At 41.7% G+C, this 25346-nt stretch overlaps 1 protein-coding gene across 3 annotated transcripts in view; it reads right to left on the reverse strand.

The window, feature by feature from the left end:
* FGF13 (fibroblast growth factor 13) overlaps positions 1-25346 on the reverse strand; it is a 260995-nt gene that overhangs the window by 144910 nt on the left and 90739 nt on the right. The window contains exon 1 of one of the 3 annotated variants that reach the window (XM_026848688.1): positions 14116-14133. The exons of 1 other annotated variant lie outside the window; for it this stretch is intronic. Coding sequence is in view for 1 of the 2 variants with exons in the window: in XM_026848683.1 (XP_026704484.1) it covers positions 3085-3094 (10 nt within the window). In the remaining variant the exon portion in view is untranslated. Of the gene's footprint in view, positions 1-3084; positions 3112-14115; positions 14134-25346 lie in introns of those variants that run through there. One more of the 3 variants, XM_026848683.1, reaches the window with a different exon arrangement.

A 25346-nucleotide genomic window follows, 5' to 3' on the forward strand; every position in this document is an offset into this window, starting at 1 on the left:
CCCCCCCCCCCCGAAAGTGCTAAATTATTCACCTAACAAAAGGCAAGGAAAACCACAGAAGACTTTTGACCCTCTACCACCTAGTGAAAACTGCCTAAAAAGGAAAAAAACCCCAACCTATGTGCATATCTGCTGTTTGATAAACAAAAACCTGTTCGTTGAAACTCAGGTTCACACTCAACATTTAATAATGTTGTAACTGTGCTGACAACATGGCAGGCTCGCAGCAGGCTAGGGCCCTCATTACATACCTCCCTATAAATTAACTCAAGAGTTCACATTTGATGAAAAAGTTTGTTAAACAGATTGCATTTATTTCTTTATTTTAATTTCAAGCCACTACATCTCAAGTAACAAAGCCACCAATGCTAGAAGAACTGCCTGGCATGCACCCAGAGGAATTTGGGACTAGAACCAGAACCTTTCTGCCCCCCAAACACATGCCTCTCACTTGAACTAAAGGAAACACACTTTAGCTAAAAGTGACAACGTATCCTCTATCCTCCCTGTCAGCTGGCCAAACTCTGTCTTTTACTGAAAGGCTGTACCTCAGGCTCATCTTTGCTTTCCTTCACTACCCAAGATAGATCCTTCCATGTATTTATACAAAGTGATTGGGTTTCAAAGGGGCTGCTCAGATAACTAAGGAGGATTTCACCCAGCATCTTTATTTCTGAAAACATTTCTAAAGTTCTTTCTCAGTTCTTATTTAGAAGGCCTCCTAAGTAACCTGCTAAATAATTAATAACACTTCCTTATTTTGTTACCATAATGTGAATAGTCAATATGTTCCTAAGTACTATATTACAAAAGAATCAAGTGATGCAGTGAGGTTTTAGAGACTATTTACACACTTCCACAGAGCCACCTGCATAGGAGTTCTGAGAGGCTCACATCCCTTTTACCATCATCACACACAGAAATTCTTTAAAGCTTCACATCCCCTTTGCAAAGGATCCCAAAACACATATTCTAATGCTGTCAGATATTTTGTAAAACCCTTCATTCTTCTTTGTTGCCACGCATCCTCTAGTTGTGTCTTGCTAGCCCTGACTCCCTGTGCTGCTGCACTCAGAAGATGGACCCTGCCTCCTCCCACTCTGTCATAGGCCACTTTTGTGTGACAGCAGATGGTGGAAGACTACTGTATCTTTACTCCTCCCAGCCACTGCTATTAGAACACTATCTTTATAATCTTGATGCCTACTGTTGTAACAATAGGAACAGGTTTAATAACATTCAGATAAATTGTCCCAAAAGAGCCTTTGAGATGGAAAGATGGCATTTCATGTAGAAGTGGTGGTACCATTGAGGGTCAGCCCAGCCCAGTTGCAGGGAAGAGGTACCAGCAGCCTTGTACAACACTGCTCTTCAATAGATCACTGCCACCAGCTATTTCCAGCTGGGGGATGCCTGAGTAATTCCCAGTGGATCCATCTTCCAAGTGCTTCAAATAGTCTGAGCCCAAATTCTCTGTAACAGGCACATAAACACACGTGACTGACAATTATTCAACGCTTTCCAAGTCCATAATCTCTCCTTGTTCACTGTGACTTCTCTGGCTCTTGGAGGCTTTCTGCAGCTTTTCTCCCTCATCAATCCTTTTCCCAGCACATGCCAGTCCAAAGGTTTTTTTCATCTTACCACACTTTGAACAAGTTTTCTAATGCTTTGGGGTCTCGAGGTGAACATCACAAGGAACCAAGGTGACAGCTACAGCAGGAAACAGTGCAAGGCAATTCTCAACCAGAAAAACGCTCAGCTACTTTGGAGAGCTTTCTATCCTTGAGCTCAGCACAGACAGCACTACAGGTCAAAAGGAGCAAAGGTCCCAAAGCTTCACTAGCATCTCCAGATAATACTCTCAAAATTACTCCTTACAATTAAGCTGCATTGTCTGGGAAACGACCAAATGTCTGCTGTAGTACTGCACCAGACAACTTCACAGCACCCAGATACCAGCTCTGAAACAACGCGGCTTATGTTCTTTCTAAAAACACCCATGGCCAATTTAAAGGGACAGTTGCCTCTTCCCACCTTCCTCTCTGCATTTTTAACACTCAGCTTCAATACCATCATCACCTGCCATAGCATTTAGAAAGTATCAGCATAATTAGGCTAAAAATCACGATGGTGAAGAACTGGTAGCAGTTAGGATGTTTCTACAAAAATAGGTTAGAGACAAGCAAATCAGTCTCCAAACTACCTTACAGAAAAGCATTCAATTCCTGACTCTAAGAGGAATTTTCCCCGCCTACACCTTCCCTGAGGGTGAAGGAGACTCTTGGAAAAATGGAACAGAGTGTTCAAAACACCAGCAGACCACGAGCAATACAACCACACCTTCAAAATCATCCTCAGGCCACAAGCCTGTGTGCTAAAAGCTAGGCTCTATTTAAGTATCATCACTGTAAGGTGGATATATCTTCATTTTGTCCGAAAGACACTTAAAACAACATGGCAACATTCTGTTTCTAGCTGTAGGAATGTAGTTCGATCTGCCTTACTTTTCAGTGAGATTGAAGAAATAAGCATTGCTCTGAATCACACGTTAGGGATGGAGTGCCATTAGACTCTAAGAGGTTGATTACAGTGTTACATTCATTAGAACAGTACGGAAATACATTTTGTTTGAACCAAGGCTTCTCTTCAACAGATAAGTACTAAAACTGAAAGAATAAACCTATTTATGGTATGTTTAAAAGGTAAAATAAAAGCCTGTAATTATCACGTTTTTAGTGGTCTCTGTATCAAGTAACTGTTTCAAAGCAATAGACCTGCTAAAGGACTTTGAGAAGGAATATCTTAATGTTACAGCACACCGTCAGGGGATGCAAAGAACAGGGCTGAGGTGAGCCCAGGGAAGAACTGGTGCTAGCACATTCTTTGTGGTAGTTAGGCATAAGGAAATAACTGGGGTGGCAGGAAGAGACACAGGCAGAGCCCTGCAGGCACAAGCCAAAGGAAAACGGGACCAAGGAGGACAAAGCAAACAGCCTGGCAGAACAGCCAAATCACCCTGTTTTCATGGGTTTTAACTCCCCAGTGTAGAAAGAGGAGAAGAAAAGGCACCACATGTCCTACCTTGCCCCATGGACTTCCACCTTTTCTCCATTTCATCACTCCCGGGCATACTCGTTCCGTGGGAAAAAGACATTATCCAAGACCAACTTGCAGTCCAAATCACATGTCCATCTCACTTTAACAAAAATAAACACTCAGGAATGCATTCAAGCAGCAACCGGAAAATTTAGAAGTGAGAAAAAAACCCACAAATGTTAATACATTTATGTCAGGCAAGCCCAGTTCTCATGCTCTCATGTCCTGTAAATGTCTGGGCACCAGCTTGTGTTACAGGGTGCAGGACTGCACCCTCCAACGGTGTGTGTGAGCTCAGGAGGTGCAGACGGGGAAGGAACCCCAGCAGGGTATGATGGAGAACTGCCCGGGCTGCGTTAGCTCCCTGTAGGAATACAAGGCTACAAACCTCCTTCTGGGAATTAGCATTTACGTTTTGTTTGTGGGGTTTTTTTTTGGTCTGTTCTAGGCAACACATTCGTAGTTCACTGGACACAGACTTCCTAATAATCTTTATTGTTCCTGGAAATTTTTAATGCATTGATGTAAGGTGATTTCACTTCCTTCTCTCTCAAAAAGAATTTATAAAAAATATCTGTACAGGAGTAAAAGCGTCATAAACAGAGGAGCCACATGCCCATGATTTAGAATTAAAGGAGCCATCTGTTTCTTTACAGTCATGCACATCTCAGACAAAAAGTACACACATGACATATGCCATTACTTCCACTTTCCTAATAGAAAATATTTGTCATGATTCCCTCCCACAGGAGTGCAGGAAGATCCACCACCAGCTTACAGTGCTACAGGAACCCCTCCCACTAAAGCTCTGCAAGCACTATATTCAGCTTTTTTCTCTTCCTCTTCCTCAGCCAAGCCAGCATAGTTTTTCATGCTTCAGTGAATCCTTTGCAAATGTATTTTCTGCAAGATCTACAGCTGGGGATCAGCTTGCTGAATTCTACCATCAACAGGAACTGCATTGTTGAGCTCCATACACATAGTTGTGTCTTACCATTTAAAAGTCAATTTAGGAAATGAAGCTGTTCATGGGATGATATATTTTTATGTCAGTGTATTGTAGCTTGCAATTTTTTCCCTTCACCTACTCCCAAATTGCTCTGACAAAAGCAAACTGATGGAAATGCACCAGACATACCTAGACATACTCCGCAGCATCAACTGTCAGGCAGTTACAGACAATTAATGCAAAAATTCCTACTTTCCCTCACCAGCAGAAGTAAGCAGCAGCATCGTGCTCCTTTGCTCTTCATCACACACATGTAGCCAGCTGGAGACCATACTTCAGGGTAACACATCTACAAGAACAGCACATGGCTGTGCTCCTGCTTGTACCATATTAACTAAAGTGACAGACTAAGATGCATATTTATAAAGCATTCAAAAGCATCATCTGTGGACGCATAAATCCCCAGAGTGATCTCCTGGAGCAAAAAAACACCTCTTCTGGGCCAGGTTTTGGGAAAAAAAGACACAGTAGACACCACAGCTGCTATGTCATGTTCCTCTTCTGCTGGAAATGCCACTGCACAGACACTTTTTTCTTGAGGCTCCCTGTACGCCACAGCTTTTGGGTGCATCCCACCTCTACTTAAAAGGCTCGTTCAATTAAATGTCTCCCACTGTTCCCAGAAGCTTGTCAGCTTAATGGCATGTTCAATTAGCATCTAATCAAAAGAAAAAAAGGATCCATAGGACAATTGAAATAATCAGTACTTCTTTAATCTAACCAACAACCATTAAAGACCTGACATCTTGCTATGAAGTTACAAATTTACACATGCTACCCACCAAAGCAGCTCCTGCCAGAGGCAAAAAAATCAGCACAGCATCTGTAGGAGTCAAAGCTGCCTCGGTGATGCTGCCCTGGAAAGTGAGCAGGGATGCAGAGGAGAAGCCATCGGGAGGCTGGCATCAGGTCTGCTCTCTTCTGCTACCTCAGCCCTTCCAAACCACCCTATCCCTAAACTATAAAAAACAGACCAATGACAAATATTCTCAAAAAAAACTCCTGGAAAGATACAAAATTGTTCCATCTAAAATAGCTCTTCCTCTTTCCCTGTCTTGCCACAGTTCAAACACTGAAGAGTTCAAGACTACCTACTGTGCCACTGAGCCACTGTGAACGTATTTCTTCAGAAAAATCAAAGAGTAGTTTAATTTAAGTTTGTCTGACCTGGGATGTTACCCTTGCTCTCAGTTATGGAAAGACTTTAAATAGAACAGGGAAAAAAAAAAAAAAGTAAAAAAAAATAAAATTGTCTGGTTCTTCAGCTTTTTTCTCTGCAGGCATGAATGCTTTTGATATAAGCTATTTATCAGTCTAGGAGAAAACTTCTGAAACTAAAACACTGGCAGCTCTGCAGTTATGCAAAGGGAATATTTTCTTCACCCATTGTGCTCTCCCATGCAGATAATAATTTCTGTGAATAGACACGCTTTCATTATTCACAGTACTCTGTGACCCTGAGATGTTCTGTAAATTCTCCATGTCAGTTCAGTAAAAAACACTGTTTTCCTCATGTCGATCTATATTCAGTTTCTGTGACATCTCCTTGCATTATTATGCAGGATTGCCCATCCATAGCAATCATTCCTTTGTTTTGATCATCTATGGAATGCAGAATAATGAAAGATGTTAAGATGAAATAATAAAACAAAGCACTTCATCCTTAATTCAAATATTGAGTAAGTTAATGTACATTTTAAAAGTCCTGTAAAAAAAAAATTTATTGGAAAAAATCATCTATGTTTTTAGCTAGTCTTCTACATGCAAACTTGTAAAACAAGATTTGCACTGGATCTACCATCAAAACCCAGATTTGTGTTCAGAGGCACAAAGTTAGAACATACCTCATGACTCCCACTCTCTTCCATTTCACAAATACATTCCTAACCAGTTATGTGCACCGACACTTTATTTAAAAAATAACTGAATTAAACCCCTGCTGAAGAGGAGAGCAAGGTGTAATCTAGATTTATTGACATTTCATCTGTCCTTATACAATATTCACATGTCATTGTGCCTTCTAATAATTACAGTCTAATGGAGAGTAGGTAGACAAATACATCCATCCTGACTATCCCTCGTCTACACAGGAAAATCTCCAAAGCATTTATGAAAATAAAATCAATTATATACATATTAAAAAAACAGCAAATGAATGAGGCAAGAGTGGCTGGGTGGAAAAAAAAAAAAAAAAAAAAGGAACAAAGAATCAGCGAAGTATGTAATAGAAAATATTTTCCAGACTTTAAGCATATCTGCTCACACACAGATTGTTTTTCCTTAGCTTCCCTTTCACTATGTCTGCAATGTGGATTGCACTTTGCGCCAGCATAAAAACCCATCGGAGCAAACTCTGCGTGCCCAGAACCGTGCATGCCCTGATGAAGCAGCAGTGCAATGCTGTGCTCACCACAGCTGTCCACTGCTAATTCTCCAGCTGAGTAGCTGCACTCTTTGCAGGTAAATAAGAACAGAGGGTTGCAAACTGACTTATACCAGCATGCTCTCCCTTCGACTGCATGTTCCCTGTGTTAGCTCCAGCTCTGCAGACCAGCTCCCATACCTGTAAGCCTTGCCCCTGAGTTTCCAGTCACCCATGGAGCCTTACGTATCTAAATCACACCACTTAAAAGCACAACACTGAAAGAGTCAAGTCAATTTTTTGTCTCTTAGAAACACATTGTCAATTAAACAATGGAACAACTGGGAGTGCTGAATCCAGACATAAAGAATAGCTGTTTGAGTAAAGATTTTTTTAAATTATACTATTAGGAATTATATGTGATATGGAACTAATTTTCAAGCTACCTTGGATTTCTGCATGAAGGACAATGCGAGCGAGAGTGAGCATAAAATAACAGCAGGCTGCTCTGTGCAAACCTCAGAGACGGGTGCCGTCCTGCCCCAGTCCTCCTCGTCATCGGCCTATTTCAGGAGGAAATCAGCTTACTAAATTTCGAACTAATCCCCAAGTCATCAAATGTCCGTAGCACAAAACCAACCGGCACCGGTATCACTGCTATCATCTCGGCACTGTTAGCCCAGAAGCGCTTCACCTGGGTGGGCCAGGAAGACACCAACAAGCCTTTTACCTCCAGAGGTGGTTCCCCCAGAACAGGGTTAAGAGAGCGGGGACCGTATAAATTTTGGTAGACAACTTGCGGCAGACAAGGCCCCCCAGGGCTGACATGCTCACTGGCACGGACGCAGGCAATAGCTCAGTGACGCGACTGCTGTCAGCCTCACCCTAAACCGCCAGCAGCACCCAGGGCTGAACCCGGCTGGGGCAGAGCAGCCAGGATTCTTCCTGGGTGCACGTGAGAAACGTTCTTCACCACCCACTGGTAACATTAAGGTTTTTCCTGGTGATTGATTCTGCTCCATTTTTATGTTCTCCCTGACAAAGCAGTTTTACTAGCCAGAAGCTATCCACATCTTGTGCTAATAAATGCTACATATTCATTTATTTCTATTTATTAAACCTCTTCTAGCAACAGTAGAGGTTATTTTAAGACTTGGAAGTAAAAAGGCAATCATTCTGTCATAGAGGGGAGTGTCAGTAAACTGAGACCAGCTAACAAAACCACCAATATGTCAGAAAAGCTCTTTCTGGATCCTTCCATTGCTTTTTGACTAACAAAGCCTGTCTGAGAGGAAGCACAAGCACACACACACATGGAGGTACTGTCACCTGCTCCTTACACAAGTTTTGAAATGCTCTTTTAGTGCTCTTTTTACAGTGTGAAGAAATCATCCAACAAGCATAGTTTTTCATCACAAACCTGAAGCACCTAAAACATAAAAGCCTACTAGCTTAGACCTGCTAAATTGTCCAACCTGACTGCAGCTACTGTACGGGGAAGAGGGGATAATGAACACGTCAAACTATTTTATGCGGTGCTCAGATTGTTCCCTATTACACTACCTGGAGGACATAACAAACGAGAGAACTGCAACTTGACAGAAAGCATATACAATTAAAACTTAAAACTCTGGAGGGATGGATAGGAGATGCTTGATTAGGAGACATACTTCACTGCTATATGGTGCAGCTCTTGGCTGTGTTTCAGCTTGAGGGAAATACTTAAGCATGGGCGTCTGTTTATCTTAAAGATGTCAAACCATCAACCAATTTTATAAAACAAAAAGCATTCTGAATGGAAAGTACTTCAGATTAACCAACATGCTGCACTTTTTCACTTTTTTTTTAATAATTAAAAAGTTCTTTATAAATGTATCTTCCCTATTTGCATGTCTAATCGGGTTTCAGCTCTTTACCAAGTTTATTCTAAAGTGGTCTTTCCAAGGAGAATAAAAAAAAGCTAAAAAGACGCACAATGAACTTCTGGCAATATACAAATTCTGATGCAAAATTGACCTGATTCTGGAAAAAGTGAAATGTGAACACAGCATGATATAATTGCATGAATTTGTTATTACACAGTCATTCTAACGACATCTGCTTCTTTCTCTGCCTCACTGACTTGCACAGTATACAAAGCAGACTGTATTAGATGCTGGTCATTCAGGAAGGACACCAGCTGACTGTGATCTGTATTTCCAACTTGATCATTTTAGGAATATTTATGACATGCCACAGATCTATTGTTACACAGAAAATAACTGTCTTCAAAAAAGTACCGATAGCAAAGGTGAAATACTTCTAAAATGTGACGGAAAGAACAACTTGAAAACAAACATCGTAAGAAGGGTTAATTTTCTATCAGACACTCAGGGATTTTGCACTGGGATTTCTTTTTTACCGTGATTTGTCACTTTGAGAGGAAACACCAAGCAAAATCATTTTCATGCGTCAGTGTATCACATTCATAAAAAAAAGTTTGATTCTACCACTCCTACTGGAAGGGCGTTTCAGTGTGTCATACTCAGAAATACATGTAATACAAAAGAGAACATGGAGAGTATCACAGAGTATCACTAGCAGAAGGGTTACAGTTAGTTTTTTAAGCATTTGCTCTTTTACTTATAATTAGATTGATCCTCCAGTCAGGCAGACAGTGGTCCTACCTACTCAATAAGTCTGAGCACAAAGAGCAACAGAATTGGGCCAAATACAACAATAAAAGGGTAGAGAAAATTACATTAGATATATACTATCATAATTAAGGACTGAAAGATACAATGGTAAAATTCTCCTCTCTGACCTGTGTTGCTGATGAAAGCACAGGGTGTGCCTGTACTGTAATTTCTGAATTGGTGATATAAATGGTACTGCCAGTGACTTTCATGGATCTCCCCTGTGCAAATAAAACTCACAAAACCTAAATGGCAATGACAGATCTGTAAAGGATGAGAAGCATTTCACTGCAGCTTGAAGAGAAATGCAATGTTAGAACATAAAGAAATAAAATAATAAATTAAGCTACATGGCACGTACTTGAGATAAAAACTAAAATCTGCTATATCACCAGCCATGATATCCAGGGGCTGGGCCATTCAGAGTGGCCTGAATGCTGCAGAAGACAAGGTTGCTGGACCAGGTGGCTTGATACAGTCTAGCAGGTATTACATGGTATTTCACAACCCAGCTATCTTTTTCTCTATGCGAGATACAGGCAGACTGAATGAAGCTCCTTGCATCAAAACTAGTAAGATGCTTCATTCTTAAATAACCCATTCTAGACCTGCCCACTGCTGTATGCATCATTAAGAAACAGAAAATTATTCATATTTCACTATGCAACAAAACACTTCTAACTGAGCCTGAACAGATACAATATGGAAATTGCAATTACAGTAACTCCAGCTGCTGAGACAGAACATGAACAGCAGCCATGGACTCTAAATCCCAGTTTAACAGCACTTTCCAAAATTCCTCAACAAGATTGAATAACATAGATAATCCTGCAGTGAGCCTTAAGTATATTTTCCCTAAAGTATCTTTTAGCTTTCATCTGTGTTTTGGTGTATTTTTTTAAATTTTATTTTTTATACTACATGCATTAATTGGAATACAACTAAGTATAACTTATGTGCTCAGCAGCAGCAACTATGGTGCTGAGACTCATAGTAAATCCTTATTGCAAATACCTTGCAATATCTGAAATTATCATAAGATATGTATTAAGTTTAAAATATAACGTGGGGATAAATCATAGAACCATAGAATGGTTTGGGTTGGAAGGGACCTTACAAGCTTGTCTAGACCAACCCCCAGTAGTGCTAAAGCTGTTCCAGCCTTGAAATCTGACAAGAGGAAGGCACAGGAGGAGAATGCCATTTTCAGTAAGAATTAAAGGGAATTACCTTTTTTTTTGAAATGAATTTTCCACTTACATTGAAACATCAATCACACAGCTCCCACTTTCAAATTGTCTCATCATTGTTAATACACTGTTTATACAACAATTAAAACCAGAAGGTTTATTTCACTTCTCAAGTACAGCACTCCTGTTGTTTTGTTGGATTTCTTTTTTTCTCCTCCCAAAGACGGCCATAAAAAGAACTAGATATGTTTTTAAACAAAACCAAGGCTCACACATTTATTGGTTTCTTTTGAGAGACTTTAGGTACAACTTAAAGAACAGAAAAGAAATTTTGGTTCGAGTTCCATCAGACTGAACTTGTACTTCGGTCTATTAATTACTGAATCCATGCCTTAATTCAAAATGAGGGCTTTCAATCCTGTCATTACATTCCATAAGCCCTGATGATTATAAAAATATTAGTTCTGAATTGCTCTTGTTAATATTAGGCTGAATCAAATCAATAAATTCAAACTTAGATTAACTGGCACCAAAGGATAGTGCGTATCTTTAAACTGTATAGGCATTGATCTTTGTGTTCAATATTTCTTTTATTTAAAGACATTTAAAAGTATAAGGTAATGGGAAGTCTTTCCACTGAGAAATGCAGGATATTACTATACAATAGACAGTAAAAACCTGCCAAGTTTTCACATGCTTCACTGAGAAAGTGCCGGAGGTAATGAAGACCCATTGCACAACCCCACCTGCCGCTGAAAGAGAGCCAATGTTGAAAGGGATCTATTTTTAGAGGGATAAAGGTCAGCTAGCTAAGGCCTTCAGTCATGCAATGTCATCTGCACGTTAAGCTTTAAGATGCTTTTGAGCAAGGCATTTGCTGTACAGTAAATGGCAAATTTTTTTCAAGACATTACATATTTGCAAGTTCACCTTCAGTAAACAGTGCCAAAAGTGCTCTCAGAAAAAAGAAATGGCACGATTACAACTTGAGCAGGAATTAGAAAACGGCTGCACAATATAATGAGAGCCTCTGGAATGCTGTCCTGATCCTGTTCCCATGAGAACAGCAAGAATCAGAGGATGGGTTTTTAGGAAAACATGCAACATTTCTAAGTTCTTGAAGAGCTGCCGAAATGTCATACCATCTACAGGATGTCATAGAACTAGGCAAATACCATCCTGTGTGTGCACACAATGATCAAGCATCATGTTACATACATGCACATAAACCCACCCTCTTTTACAAGGGGTGGATGAGCCTAAAATCTCACAGCTGGCTGGGACCAGGAATTACACTGCCTCAGCCTGGCCACATATGTGCCACTCAGCAAAGCCCCGATGCCTGCAGTTCTCTGGCTCTGAGCAACACAGGGATTTCAAATAAGTATGGAGTCTGGGACTTGCTGAGCAACCTCATTGGAAAAACAATGGCTAACACAAGGCTTCACCTCCGGCAAAACACAGCACGTGTAGGAAGACCCATGTAAAAAGTGATGCTATTCACTTACTAGACAGTGAGCGGGATTTTTGGTTGAAAAATTTTGAAGGTTGAATTCAACAGTGGGTGAGCCAAGCACAGCCAAAAATGGGAGGTGTAGCTACAGCAGCACATCACACCTTATGGAGGAGAGCCCAGGCATGGCAAGTGCCAAGGGCCAACATAGGGAAGACAGATGTGGAGCTACAGCTGAGGAGCAGCCACAGGGCTGTAACTACTGGCAGGAAAAGGAAATGGCCTTCAGGTCTGTGCAAACCAAGTCTCTGTTTGTCCAACCTGATCTCCTACACCTGGGGTGTAAGCTGGTATCTGCCCCGATGTACATGATGGAGGAATTAAGATATGTATGCAAATTAAGATATGTATGCACTATTTTGCATTTGCCTTGCTTTCACTCATGATGTCTGAGCTGAAATTAAGCCACTCTTCATCTCCCCTAAATGGCATTTCTTGTTGGGAGGGAACAGCTCACAGAATCATAAAAGAACCATCTCCCTGCTCTATAGCAGGTCTCCCTTTTCACTGTGCAAGTGTGAACCCTCTCTGCCAGTCCTGGGGAGTTGGTGTTCAATGAGGAGCAGCGCTTCAGAGGGGACCTACTAGGACTACTACCCACAAGAAAACTAGTCTGGCTTCTGTTCTGGATGTAGCTTGCTACATGCGGCATGTAAATGAAATAAAATAAATCTCAGGTAATTCTACTATTAATATCCTGGTCTTTAGCTGATGAGGGAATGATCACAGTCCTATCACAATGAATGAGATGAACAGCAGCATAGAAGATCACTACTGATACGCAGTTGTGAACTCACAGAAAAAATAGCTTACTCCAGTGTAAGTCAATGCGCATTTGTAGATCCTTGTAGATAAACGGTATGATAGAACGGTGGGGATTGATTTCATGTTCAATTTGCAAAATAAACTCGTACACCAAACTTGTAGAGAATCAGAACATCATGAATTTTGACAGCTTTGTAGGAATGAAGAAAGAACGGGAAAAATGAAAGAAAGAACACAAGAATGAAAGAGCAAACTTTGCAAAACTGACACCCCTCGTCCCGGAGCCCTTCCAACTGGAACACTACCAGCACTGCTGTGCTGGCACCAGTCACAGGAGGATCCAACTCATTCTCCTTCCTTTCAGAGTCCATACACCTAACAGGAGCAAAAATGTAGTCCTTGAGGATGCCAGATGTGACTTTGAATGGCAGAGGGAAGGCGGCAGTCTATTAGGTGGCCTTTGTACAGTGGGAAGACACATAACGCAGGCAAGAGATCTATAGTGCCTGCTACTTTCTGCCATGCCTTCAAAGACCTTATCTGCCCAACAATAAAACGCTCATTTTACTTAGTAACTGCTCTCACAAATCGTTCAAGCTATATAATGCAGAAAGCAGGGCTTTGAATGAACTGCAGTGAATCTTACATGTTTTAGGGACACTGGAGCAAAAAAGCAATGTTTTGCCTGTACTCTCTTCTTAGCGAGATGGGGAAAGAAAAGGGAAAAAAAAAAAACCCTAAAGAAGATGTAGTTCATTGCGCTGTATTTCTTGCTTCACTGTTATTTTTATTATTTGTCATTGCCTAGGGCACATGAGTTTATACTAAGTGAAAAAGTGGAGGAACAAAGTACAATTTCTATTTTTTCTCTCCTACATTCCCACAAGTTACAGTCGCTGACATGCCGCAACTTTTGTCACCATTATTCAGAATGGGCCTTCCTGCTCTTTTATCGCACTGCTTTCTGTTTCATCAGAAGTTGAGCAGCAATTTCCTTCATAGCTCAGATCACAGACGTAAAAACGTTCACCACCATCAGAATGATTTACAAAAGGCACTAGTCCTCTGCATCCTCAATACAGACACTGGCCTTCCTGTCTCCACTTTTATGACAGGTAGCAAATGAAGTAGAAACGAAGTAATATAACAAAGACGAATCATTCATCTTGGGAAGGTCTGCATCAGACCAATTAAAATAATGTCTTAGGCACACTGCGATAACATACTGTACCTATGGGAAGAGGCTACTAGCATGAGCGAGCCCTTCAGTTGCTATTTTCTCCAATTATATTCCCAGAGATTTCTAGCTCTAGCATAATACAAGATTAACAAATTAAAATATATTAAAAAATTCATCTTTGTATTTTTTCCAATAAGCTATTAAAGGTGATGATAGTAACAAATCTCTGCCTGCAAGCTGGTCCTCACACAGGAAGCTCACATAAGTCAGTGTGAACACCAGCTACAGTGAGAATTACTGAGGGCAAGGAAGGTTTGCAGACCTGGGTGCAGAGACGGGTCGCACAGCTGCAGTCCACGTTATGAGCCCATCAACTTCCCTGCGAGGCAAGGACTTTCCTGAAGTAGGTAAAAGGCTGTATCCTGCACTCCCATTAGCACCAGAGGTGCAAAAGCTCCTGCTCAGCGCTCTCCCATGTTGCATTTGATGTTATGGGGCCAGGCAGCTCTCTGCTCCCCACTCAGATCAGGGCTGCATCCATCCGTACTGCATCACTGAGGCCCAAGGGCTCAGGGCTTTGCATTTATATGCCAGTGTCCACCATTATACTATAAAGAATCAAATAAAGAGGATGTAAATCCTCAGCACTCCTCAGTATAAGCCGTCCACGTTGCTCCATCCTTTGTCATGTCCTCAGCAGCAGTATCTTCTAGAGTTAAATCACAGGCATAAAAATGCTCACTGCCGGAGTGATTTACAGAGCTGTAATACAAACAGCAGCCTCCGTCCCTCCTGCTGCGGCAGGCAGCACAGGAGGAGATGCCAGAGACCAGAGCATGAAGACAGTTGGCAAGAGGGCAAGCTAGAGATGGTCTTAGGCAGGCAAAAACCAGCACGATTTCATTCAGCCCTGCACTCAAAGTGCCCTACTAGTCCTATAAATTTTCTGGCTGAATTTCAGAGCTGTGTCTGCTGCCCAGCCACAGGGATATGGGTACCTGCTACCACAGATCTTCCTCTAGACAGTCAGTCCTGTCGCAGAAAAGATGCTCCCTCATCTGTGGATTCTCCCATGTGGCTATAAATCAATCAAAATCTGGTTTAGAATTTTGTTCTTCTCTCATCTAGAGTCCTAGTCTAAAAATAGTACCCATTCCCTTCACATCTGTTGATTTTCAAATGATTTTATAACACTGGTATCTAATTATAGTGTATCACTGCTCAATACAATTACATGCCATTTACTGTTTGGATGGCCAGTGGGAACTCTTTTCATATTCCAAATAAATTCTTCATCAACATCACGCTGGTTTTGTTTCAAAGATCTAGCAGAAAGACTGAAAAAAAAATAGTAGGGTTTTTTTTAGCTCATCACTTCTGACCACTTCAAAGGTTTACAACAAAATCTGGTGTCAAAAACAATGAACAAGAGTTGAACATTGAGGAGATTGCAAACCACAGAAAATCCACTGTGACAGAACTAACTGAAGCATGATCATACAGGCTATCAGACAAATCTGGATCACTTGAATGGACTAGCACAGCTTAAAGGGGTTTTTCTTTCATTTATAATTAACCACTTGGCTGTCACATCATTGTATCCACATACTCTGGTTGTGAATGTTTACACTGAAATCTCTGTAGAAGACACAGAGACTGTGAGCTAGCAAAGGTGAGAAGGGAAGTTATACATGTGCACCAGTGAGATGCTAAGTTTAGCATCATGAAAGCAGCTAGAGCGGAGGGAGAACCGTTCACCAGCCAAACAGCCACCGAGGCAGCAGCTTGATGCACTTCCCTGGGTGCCTTCATCCCAGCCTACAGAAACTTTATTTTGAGGTGACGGAGCACATTGAGGTTTTGGCTTGTGCAGTCTGACTTCTGATATGGGGTGCAAGGATAAACTTCCGCTAGGAAGAGGTTATCAGACAAAAAGTCACTAACACTCCCAAAAAACATCAGATGACACAGACAGTGGTCTATGTAACTTGAGATAGGTTTCCCAGGAAGTTCTCAAGGAGACAAAAAACGTCATGCTATTAGCAACACTCAAAATGGAAACTGCATTAAGAAATATAATAATGAAGTATGGAACTCCAGTTTAAACAATGAACAAAATAATTTAAGCAAATTAAATACAGTCCAAACTGCTTTAAGAAAAAGCTGCTTCTGCCAGTAAATATACTCGAAGTAATTTTACAGAATGACAGAATAACTGAGGTCTGAAGAGACCTCTGGAGACCACCTAGCAAAAGCTCCCACTCATACAGGGCCGGATAGATCAGGTCACACAAAGTTTATACATTCAGGTCCTCAGCTACTCCTCTCAGAAAAAGCCATTTCACCATAGGTGAAGCTCAGAGTGTTTGTGATTTACTTTAAAATGCTGAAAATGCAGCTGTGAAGACCCAACCTTCTAAGAAAGGCAGTGAAATGTTCAGTGCTTCACAAACAAGGCCTTCAGCACTGCAGCAAGCACACTCAGATTTCAGCCAGTCCTTGAAGAGGACATCTGTATAAATCTAGTTTCTCTAAACTTGATACAACATAGGCATCTTCAGTGGCTTATCTACTTGTGTACCGCTGGCATTTTAAAAGAGGACTTTACTTTCTTTTTCCTAATTAGGATATTCTTCAAAGTGTAGTTCGACTCATTTATCACTGCAATCAGGGTCCAGAAACATGTGCAACAAAATCTTTAACTCCCCCAGACAAGCCCAGGCAGCGACGCTCAGCTCTGGAGAGCCACAGACCCATCACGTTGGCACACGAGCCAGGAACAGGCACACGTGCATTTTGGAGACTTCCCGACGTCACAGAGAGTCTGTCCCTCACTGATTGCATCACAGCAAACGGAGAGCACTCTCCCAGTGTAATACCGGACCCCCAGTCTGCCACCGGCAGCTAATGGTTAAGAGGGGGCGTCGTGTGGCAGCGTGTCACCTGCACTCCTTGAGGAACGGTCAGAACTGTCGGTTATTTGGACCAGTCGTGTCTCGCGTGTTGTCATATACCTGTCCTTCCTTCAAGCCTTTCAAGGAAGAAGCTGTCTGCTTCACAAAGTAGTCAAAGGGAATAAGGTTTATGCTATTGTAAAGCATCCACAGGGCAAAAGTCTGAGCAGACACTCCACAACTCAACCACAGGCCATGACACTGTAAGACATTGGGCTTTGTCAGTCCCACCTCTGAGCTGATACATGTTCCTACAGCCCTTTGTAGAACACTGCGACACTGCTCCAAGAGCAACAAACACCACAGAATTCTGTTCACTACAGGCCCTTCGCTTTGTCTCCTGGCAGCTCTGAGGGATTACTAATTCTGCAATAGTTGCCAGCACCAATACACCAACCAGTGGGTTGAATATTTTAGCTGTAATAAATAGGTTTAAAGAAAGGCTTTCTTCACTGACAACCTGCTTTCTTTTTGCCAGCAGGCATGAATCAAAACAGAATCACAGTACCCTAGCCTGACTTCAAAGGATACGAACACTTAATTTTCTGCAGCCTTTGCTTCACTGTCCATTCTACTGCAAATACACCCCCAGCCCCCCCCCAAAAAAAATTCTTTCATCACCAATTTAACATTCTTTTTTTAAAGATGACAATACAGAGAGGATGAGATGCATTTCCAGCAAAGGCTGACCTGATATGACCTTGTTTATTTTCCAGAGCATGCCCAGCCTGGACACACACACAGTGGGTTTCTCCAGGGGCAGGAGGCTGAGCTGGGGAATGCAGAGCCTCTGGACTCCCAGGGCTGCTTCCCCAGACAGAGCCTGGGCTCCAAAGGTTGATGTGCGCCGGCAGATGGGAGGCAGCACGTGATTTCCTTTTGCTCTGTGGCATAGCAGAAGACTAGAGATCAGATCTAGGATTTAATGCAATGATGCAAGCGAGGCAATTAGTAAATGACTTGGCATCTGCAGACCAGCAGGCCCCTTGTTAACCAGCTAAGCACATTATCTTCACAGAGATCATAGATTTTTCCCTTAAGCTAATTGTTTGCGCATAACTTCTGCAACTTGTCATATCCTACTGCAGACTTGGGCTCCAACCCTGCAAGGTACCTACTGCCCTTGCTCCACTGACAGCCGTGGGAAGCAGCACGCCCCAACCTCCCTGACAAGAGCATTTTCAGGCTCAGAAGGCTCAGTGAAAGACGAAGGAGAAAGGAGACATTACTTTACCAAAACAATAATACTTCTTATGCTCCCGAATAATCTTTTATTCACTAGTTTCCATTCAATGGGGGGGGAAGAAAAAAAAAAAAAAAAAGGTTTAAAGGTTTCACTTGTGAATGGCCTGAACAACAGGCTCTAATTAGTCCTGTCCTTCCTGTTCTCTCAAGTCTTGGTTCATCTTTACTCTGTGCCTGTTTCACAACCAGAAGAACATCAATCAGCCCAGGCAACAGCCCTTGTAAAATGCTAGTGCTTATCAAGCAGGGCCACTCCACCAGTAATACAGCCAACTTCAGCTAAGCTTAGGACAAGTAAAAAGAAAACAATGAAAATTTTATGTTTTCCTGCCCCGCAATTATCTAAAAGTTAACATAAAATATCAGGTGTTTGCATTAAACAAGTTAATTCCAGTTTAAAAGGTGGAAAATATCTCAGGAGTGGTGACTAAAGCATCCACAATGCTTTGAGAACCCAGCAAACAACCTCTTTCTGACCTTCAGGCACTGAACAGGCTTTAGCCTGTTTACTGTGTCCAAAAAAACAATCGTGGCAATTAAAACCTGGCCCTTTTAACAAAGCGGGTCACATTTTAGACAGATGCAATGTCAGCCATAAGGCTACATACAGTTATAAGGACAGACATTTTTCAAGTGCTGCTTTCTATAGGAGGAAAATAACGTGTGATCCATGCAAGAGAGAAGGTAAGGACGTGCCTCCTGGTGAAAGAAACCCTCTTCTCTCTTCTACCGCACAGCATGACAACCCCACGCCCGGGGGAGAGAATAGAGGTGTGAGTAGCCGTTAGACAATCAGGGAGCATGCTGCATTGGTGTGCCTTTCATCTCAGAGGGCTTGACGGTATTGGCCATCCTTTGATGCTCACGAACATCCTGAAATTGCTCTTGGCCATCCTTTGATGCTCACAAACATCCTGAAGCCGCTCTTATTTCAGCCAACAGCCGTTTCACTATCAGAAGCTGCCCAGGTACCACCCTACCGAACCCTGGCCAGCCACGTCAGAATAACAGGAGCTCACAGCTAAACTGCAAAAGTGTGGCCAGCATCGAGGCCAACATCACAAGAGAGGAAAAGCCCTCAAAAGAGCACTGTGGGGTTTGTATTAAAGCTGTGCCGAAAATGACAGAACTGCCCTGTGAAGATATTTGAGAGCACAGAAGGAATATTCCCTTCCATCTTGGTATGAAAAGCTAACACCTCTACAACCATCACCAGTCTGAAAAGCGTAAAATCAAATTTCAGTTCGAGTCAGACAAAAATGCCATTTAATTTTGATCATATTAAAACCAAAACAAACAAGGAAAAAAACCCAAAAAACCCTGCAGGATTGGTTTGTTTGCTTTAAAGAGACCTGAAATATGAAAGAGGTTACATTCATTTCTCCCTCCTTTGCATTTCAGGTAGGTTGTTACTTTCATCTCTTCTGTAAGAAATTTAGGCCCTTTTCCAGGGCTCTTCACTCCCACGCTTGATTTGGTACATCAATCATTTGTCTCCTCAATCAACTCCACCTACTGTCACCTTGAACTTTGGAGGCAGATGACAGAAGTACCGAGTGTTTTGAAATACACCGTTCTGTTTTCTGTAGGCCCCATCTCGCTTCCCTCATACAGCTTCTGGCTCATTTTAGGCTTGACTCTAATCCTTCGCCACATGACACCGTTCCCCGGCCCAAGGCTCCAGAGGCCTGTTGTCCCCTCTATAAGTCACGTGTGAGCTTCGCTGCAGGTAGATGCTGCATGGCTGCGACCAGCTTCTGGACAACTGTACGTTACCGAATACCAGAACTACAGCCCTCCAGGGACCTGCCAGATCAGGCTACTGAACTACCACTGGGTACGTGGAAGGCTTGACATTTTCAAACATTTGTCCTTCAGCAGTAAAAGACTCCAGTGAGACTAAAGCAAACTGTGTTCTCAAAATGAGTATTGATCATACAACAATGTTCATTTTGAAACAGCCATGTTATCTGATCATTCCTGCTCTTCCATTTCCTCTGTGGGTAATTTTGATTGCACTTTTGAAAGCACAGTCTGCCCCATTAAGATATTTAAAACTGCAACACAATACAGAGCTGAAAACTGTTGCAGAATGCAAGTAATCAGCAGAAGCACAGAGCAGTATTTTGTCGATATTTATTTTACATGGACTGCCCATGTCAGGAGCATTTTATAGATGCTTGAAATTCCCTACCCCATCTTTTGCTTTTGTCATATGATACAAGACGACCTGTAAGATGAACGTAGCCCTCCTCCATCTCAATAGGTGAAGTTATCACATTCCCACTCTCGCTCTTCATCTTTTATTAACGTGGCAGGCTCCACGTTTGTCCCAATTGCAATGAGCAGGACAAGATCTCCCTCAGGCAGGACAAAAACATTTCTGCAGAAACCTTGCCACACGCACAGAGGGGAGGTAGCAGGTAGAGCTGTAAGTGCCAGCTTGGCGGCAGCTGTTGGTGAGGCAGGTTCCTCGACAGTGATGAAGCGTGCTCTCACCACGGGACAGGAGATGCTACCTGATGGCCGGCGGCCAGCCGGGATGCTCACATCCTCACACTGCTGGAGGAGGTCTCTGCCACGCACCGGGCTGCCGGGTGGGTTACAGAGCGGGAAAATATGTTGCAGATGCAAGCAGAGAAGGACTTTGAGGGAACAAGATTAATATGCTTGAGTTCAAATATCTTGTAGGGACAAAACACCTCATCACAGCATGCTGTTCAGTAACACTATGTCAGCTAACAGTTGTAACTGTGTGCTTCCAAGGAGGGAACTTAATAACTACTTTTATTAAACAGAGTCCAATGTTTGCTACCTTACCACAACTTGACATTTCCAGAAGGTCACAGACATCTTCAAGCTAAACTATTCAGTAACAATACTACTCTGCATAGTATTTGTAACATTTAAACTTTCTCATGATTTCCCTTATGAGATTAACATAGGTTTCCAAGTAATTCACCAAACTGAGAGCAACTGATGCTCTGTGACTGTGCTAGAAATTAAGTTATTGTAAACTGCAGTGCAGTGCAGGTGCTGACTGCTCTCCGGTAAAGAGAAAATTTCACACAGTTTCAGCAAATCATAAATGTATTTAATTAAGAGTTTGTGAACAGCCCCATTGAAAATAGTGGCAACACACTTCTGTGTAGCGTTGAAAACATGCTAAGGGTCACAATTTTTTTCTGAACATGGTTCAGTAACTACACTAGAAATAAAATCCGAGGACTGGTATGATAGAATTTGAAGGCAGTATGATATTCTGATGAAATAACAACATTCCCCTCCTCTAGCACCTTGGAAGCTACCACCATGACATTTCAGTCCAAGCACCACTGGTGATTTATATTTACCGAAGATGAAAGCCAATGACAAACCCACTCTAAGTCTTTTTCTCTTTCAATTTATGAAAAGGCCAAATTTAACTTCAATCAGACTAGCACAGGAAAGCTCTGTCCATTAGCTGACAATGCAGTTCAGCTTGAAACTATCTTTGTTTTTTTTCTTTCACGTTCTATTGATTTGTATAGGCATAAGTCTATCTTGTTCTGATTGTCCAGTTTTAGTATTTGTCACAGAATAATTCACTAGAGTGGGTGCAGACAAAGCTGAAGACATAACAGCATGAAGATAATGAAACTGAAATTTTTAGTTAAATCTTTTAGCATTAAGTTAAAATTTTTAAGGACCTACAGAAAGCTACAAAATAAACTACAATATAACAATCATGCAATTGATGAATGATATTCATGAACTGGTGAATGAACGAACAGATAAAGGCAGATAAATCACAGACACGAGTATAAAGACAACATCCCTTTTTATGGCACTGATCACAGGTGCTGTTCCAGTCTGTCTGGCCATCACATTAAATCTAACCGTATAGATCAACTCATGTCAGTATCTACAGAGAATAACAAAATCTCTTGCAGGTTTTTCTTTTGCCCCAGTGCTTAAACCTCAGCTAGGGTTTTCTTTTCTTGGACCAAAAACAGTTAAGGCAATTCCAAGTGTTTCTTCTGTCTTAAAGATAAACTCCTCCTTAACTTCACTGAATCACCGTTACATTTGCTTTCTCTCAGCAATCCAGCCACTGAAATTCAAAACGAAATGTAGGATCAAGTAAGCCGTTACCTCTCCACTGGCCATGAGGAGATTTTCAACCACAGATGCAGCTCAGTTTGGAAACTACCACACAGAAAATGTGATTTCAAGATTTTTTTTTACCACGTATCTGAACTGAGTATACATACTCTTAGCTACACAGACAGTCCCTGCACACCGAGAGCTAAAGTCTACGTGCTACGAGGCCATAACAATCGGCCTAGCAAGAGTCTTCTATCCACATTCGGCAAGTTAAGATAGCTTCCCTCTATAGATGTGGAAGTGAAGTGGCCCTTACTCAACATAAAAATTCAGTTCATACACTGCAGTATTGTACACTGAATATATAAGCAAGTTTTCAAATCTCCAGAGAGCAAGATAATGCTGACAAAGACAAAAAATCCACTGCGCACTTCATGTCTAACATGTAACATTTCAAGATATACTGTCCTTAATCTAAAGCTGGGCTCTCCCAAGCAGTAATATTCACCAAAATAACAGCTCCCGAGTCTGACTGAATTCTTTATTGAGTTATTCAAGATTGCTCATAGGCTTTGCTCTCAACTTCCTAAATCTAACCTCAGGAAATTCCCACATCAGCTTAACAATAGAGTTCTTTGTCACACATAATGAAAGAACAGCCACAGAGTTAATTCCTGCCTGCTTGGCCCACAGCCAATACAAAGCAAAGAGAAATTGGGGGGCATCGGCATTTAAACTGCATTTCACAGAGTTGCCACCACTGTATATTTAAGCAGAAGTAACTCAGAGGTTTCTTAAAAAGGGATCACTTTGGCTGCAGAGAGTTTCACAGCTTCTGAGTATCTCCAGAAAGCACAAGGAAACAGTTACCTTGAACCCTTGCCCCACTTAGCGCTTTAGGGAAATGAAAAGGAGGGAAAAACACTCGGGCAGCTTCAACACGGTAGTATCTAACTTGCTGATGGAGTGGCAGTATCAACCACTAAACAAAAAGCGCCAGGATTCAGGCAAGGCTCAAGAACACTGAAATACTTTTCCATAAGCAGCACAGTCTAGAAGAGCAAAAGCACTGTCCATTGCTGCTCTGCTGGCACATAGGGCTTGGGTGATGGAGATACCTGACCTATAGGCTTAAAATATAAAATAATAAATATGTATCAAAACCTATCAGGTGATCTAATGACATTACACAGGCTGATTTTTTTAAAAATGCAAGAATGCAAGTGTGGGAAAAAACCTGCAGTAGGAAGTAACACTCCAAATAAATAAGCAGCCAAGTATGGGAAAAGTTCTAATGCATTTGTCTGTTTGAAATAGTACTCACTAGATGGTTCATCTCAAGGCACAGGCTTTGTAGTCTTTATCCTCCTCAAATGACTCCCAGATAAAATTAGTCAGGTGATTTGCAGGATATATTGATTAAAAAGGATTTAGCTGGGGCAACATAAAAACCATCCAGCTTTATCTTTCAGTGAAAATGAAAGAATGAAAGCCTGCAAGCTATTATCACTGTATGTAAATTAAGCCTTATTAATGAATGAATTAACTAAATACATTGAAAATGTAGATAGAAGTTAAAATGATGTGTTCAAAAAAAAAAAAAAAAAAAAAAAAAAAAAGCAGATCTGAGAAAAAAGAGCAATACAAATAAAACTAGTTTCTAGTTTGTTTGTCATTTTTTCTAAATCTGTAACAGGCTGAATTTTCATCTGAACATTCCTGAAAAACCCGGAGATGATTTCTCCTCCAATTCACAACTTTTTCAGCCTTTACATATCAAACATCCTCACCTTCCCTCTATTAAATCCCACGTAACATGAACTTCCCAAACTTTTCACACTGCTTTCCTCGGGGTTAACTTTCAAGCTCTCAAAAGACAAACCATCCTGACTGTGCCGTGCACAGACTGAAAAATCAGGGATTCTTCTGACACGGGGAAACAGCAATGGGCACCCTCAGCTCCCCCAGCTGGGTGGGGGCTCCAGCTTTGCAGGAGACCTTCAGAGGAGTGTCCTGGCAGTAGCTCAACAGATGGTTTATTTTATCTGCAGGCTAACACGTCTTTCACGTTACAGATTTGTGAAAACGTATGTATGCCTTTACGTACTGTAAAAATCAAAATCCACTAATCTGAGCATATTGGGTAAAAGCAGCATGGTTCCCTATAAAGGGGTCAAGCTTAAAGCTCTATGTGCACAGGACTATACACTCCTCTATGGAATTGTCCATAATGTTCGCATGGAAAGAAAAAGAACTTATCGGATATGATTTAATGCCATATTCCTTACACCGACAAGTGCTTGCACTCCCTCAAGCAGTGCCACTGATAGCAAGGCATTCATCAAAACACATGGCAGTTCACAGTCTGTGCCTAGTAGCATTTAGAAGGATAATTTTGTGGGAAATAACTGTTACTCGAGTTTCACCCAAAAGTCCTTGAGCATTATTTGTGCTTCACAAATTACACTGGACACCTTTGTCTCAGAAAAGCTGCAGTGTACCGAACTCCGGACCGTGCTGCAGAAGGGGAAGCAAAAGGAAACCAGCTTGGAAACTCTTGTCGTGGAGGTCTTAATACATTTACTCACTTGTTAACAACTCCTCTGAGATGGTTTTGCTGCATCTTAATATGCTAGGCAAGATGCACCTTCCCAATGGCAGAATACATTCCATTATGGAGAAAAGGTAGGGGAAAAAAAAGTCTGCTTAACACACTGCTTGCCTAGAAAGCTGCTCTGGTCAAGCCATGGTTTGGGTTACATCTGCCAAGTAGCTTAAGATAGTAAAAAAAGAGAGGGGTTCAGCCTGGCTGATAAAAGAGCAGTGATGTCAGCAGCCCCCTTCTCATCTGCTGTCAGCTGGAGCACTCATCTACAACGCAATATCCTGCCTCCAGCTGAGCACATGTGAACTGGCAGCATTTATTGCCCAGGAAGGTGCCGTGACTACGCTGCACCACGAGGGAAGCAAGAAGGCCAGTTTTCAATCTGTCTTCTCAACGCTGCTTTATTTCCTTAAATATTCAGCTGAGCCCAGCCTGACTCCACAGGTCAGCAGCTAAGATACTTTCCAGGGATGCAGGAGAAAGGCATTTAAATTCCCTCAGGCTGAAAAATGGGAATGAGTTCAAATCCACAATCTGAGGTTCATCAGCTCATCCAGGAACTACTGGGGAAAAGCACTATGTCCCAGATGTGTTCTTGTTTTATGAATCATGCTTCTCTAGCAATTAACTCATTTCAAGAAGATAAAGATGCTTCAAAGGTTT

This window comes from Athene cunicularia, assembly GCF_003259725.1.
Source record: "Athene cunicularia isolate RWA chromosome 4 unlocalized genomic scaffold, athCun1 chr4_part3, whole genome shotgun sequence".
NCBI classification, from domain to species: domain Eukaryota; kingdom Metazoa; phylum Chordata; class Aves; order Strigiformes; family Strigidae; genus Athene; species Athene cunicularia.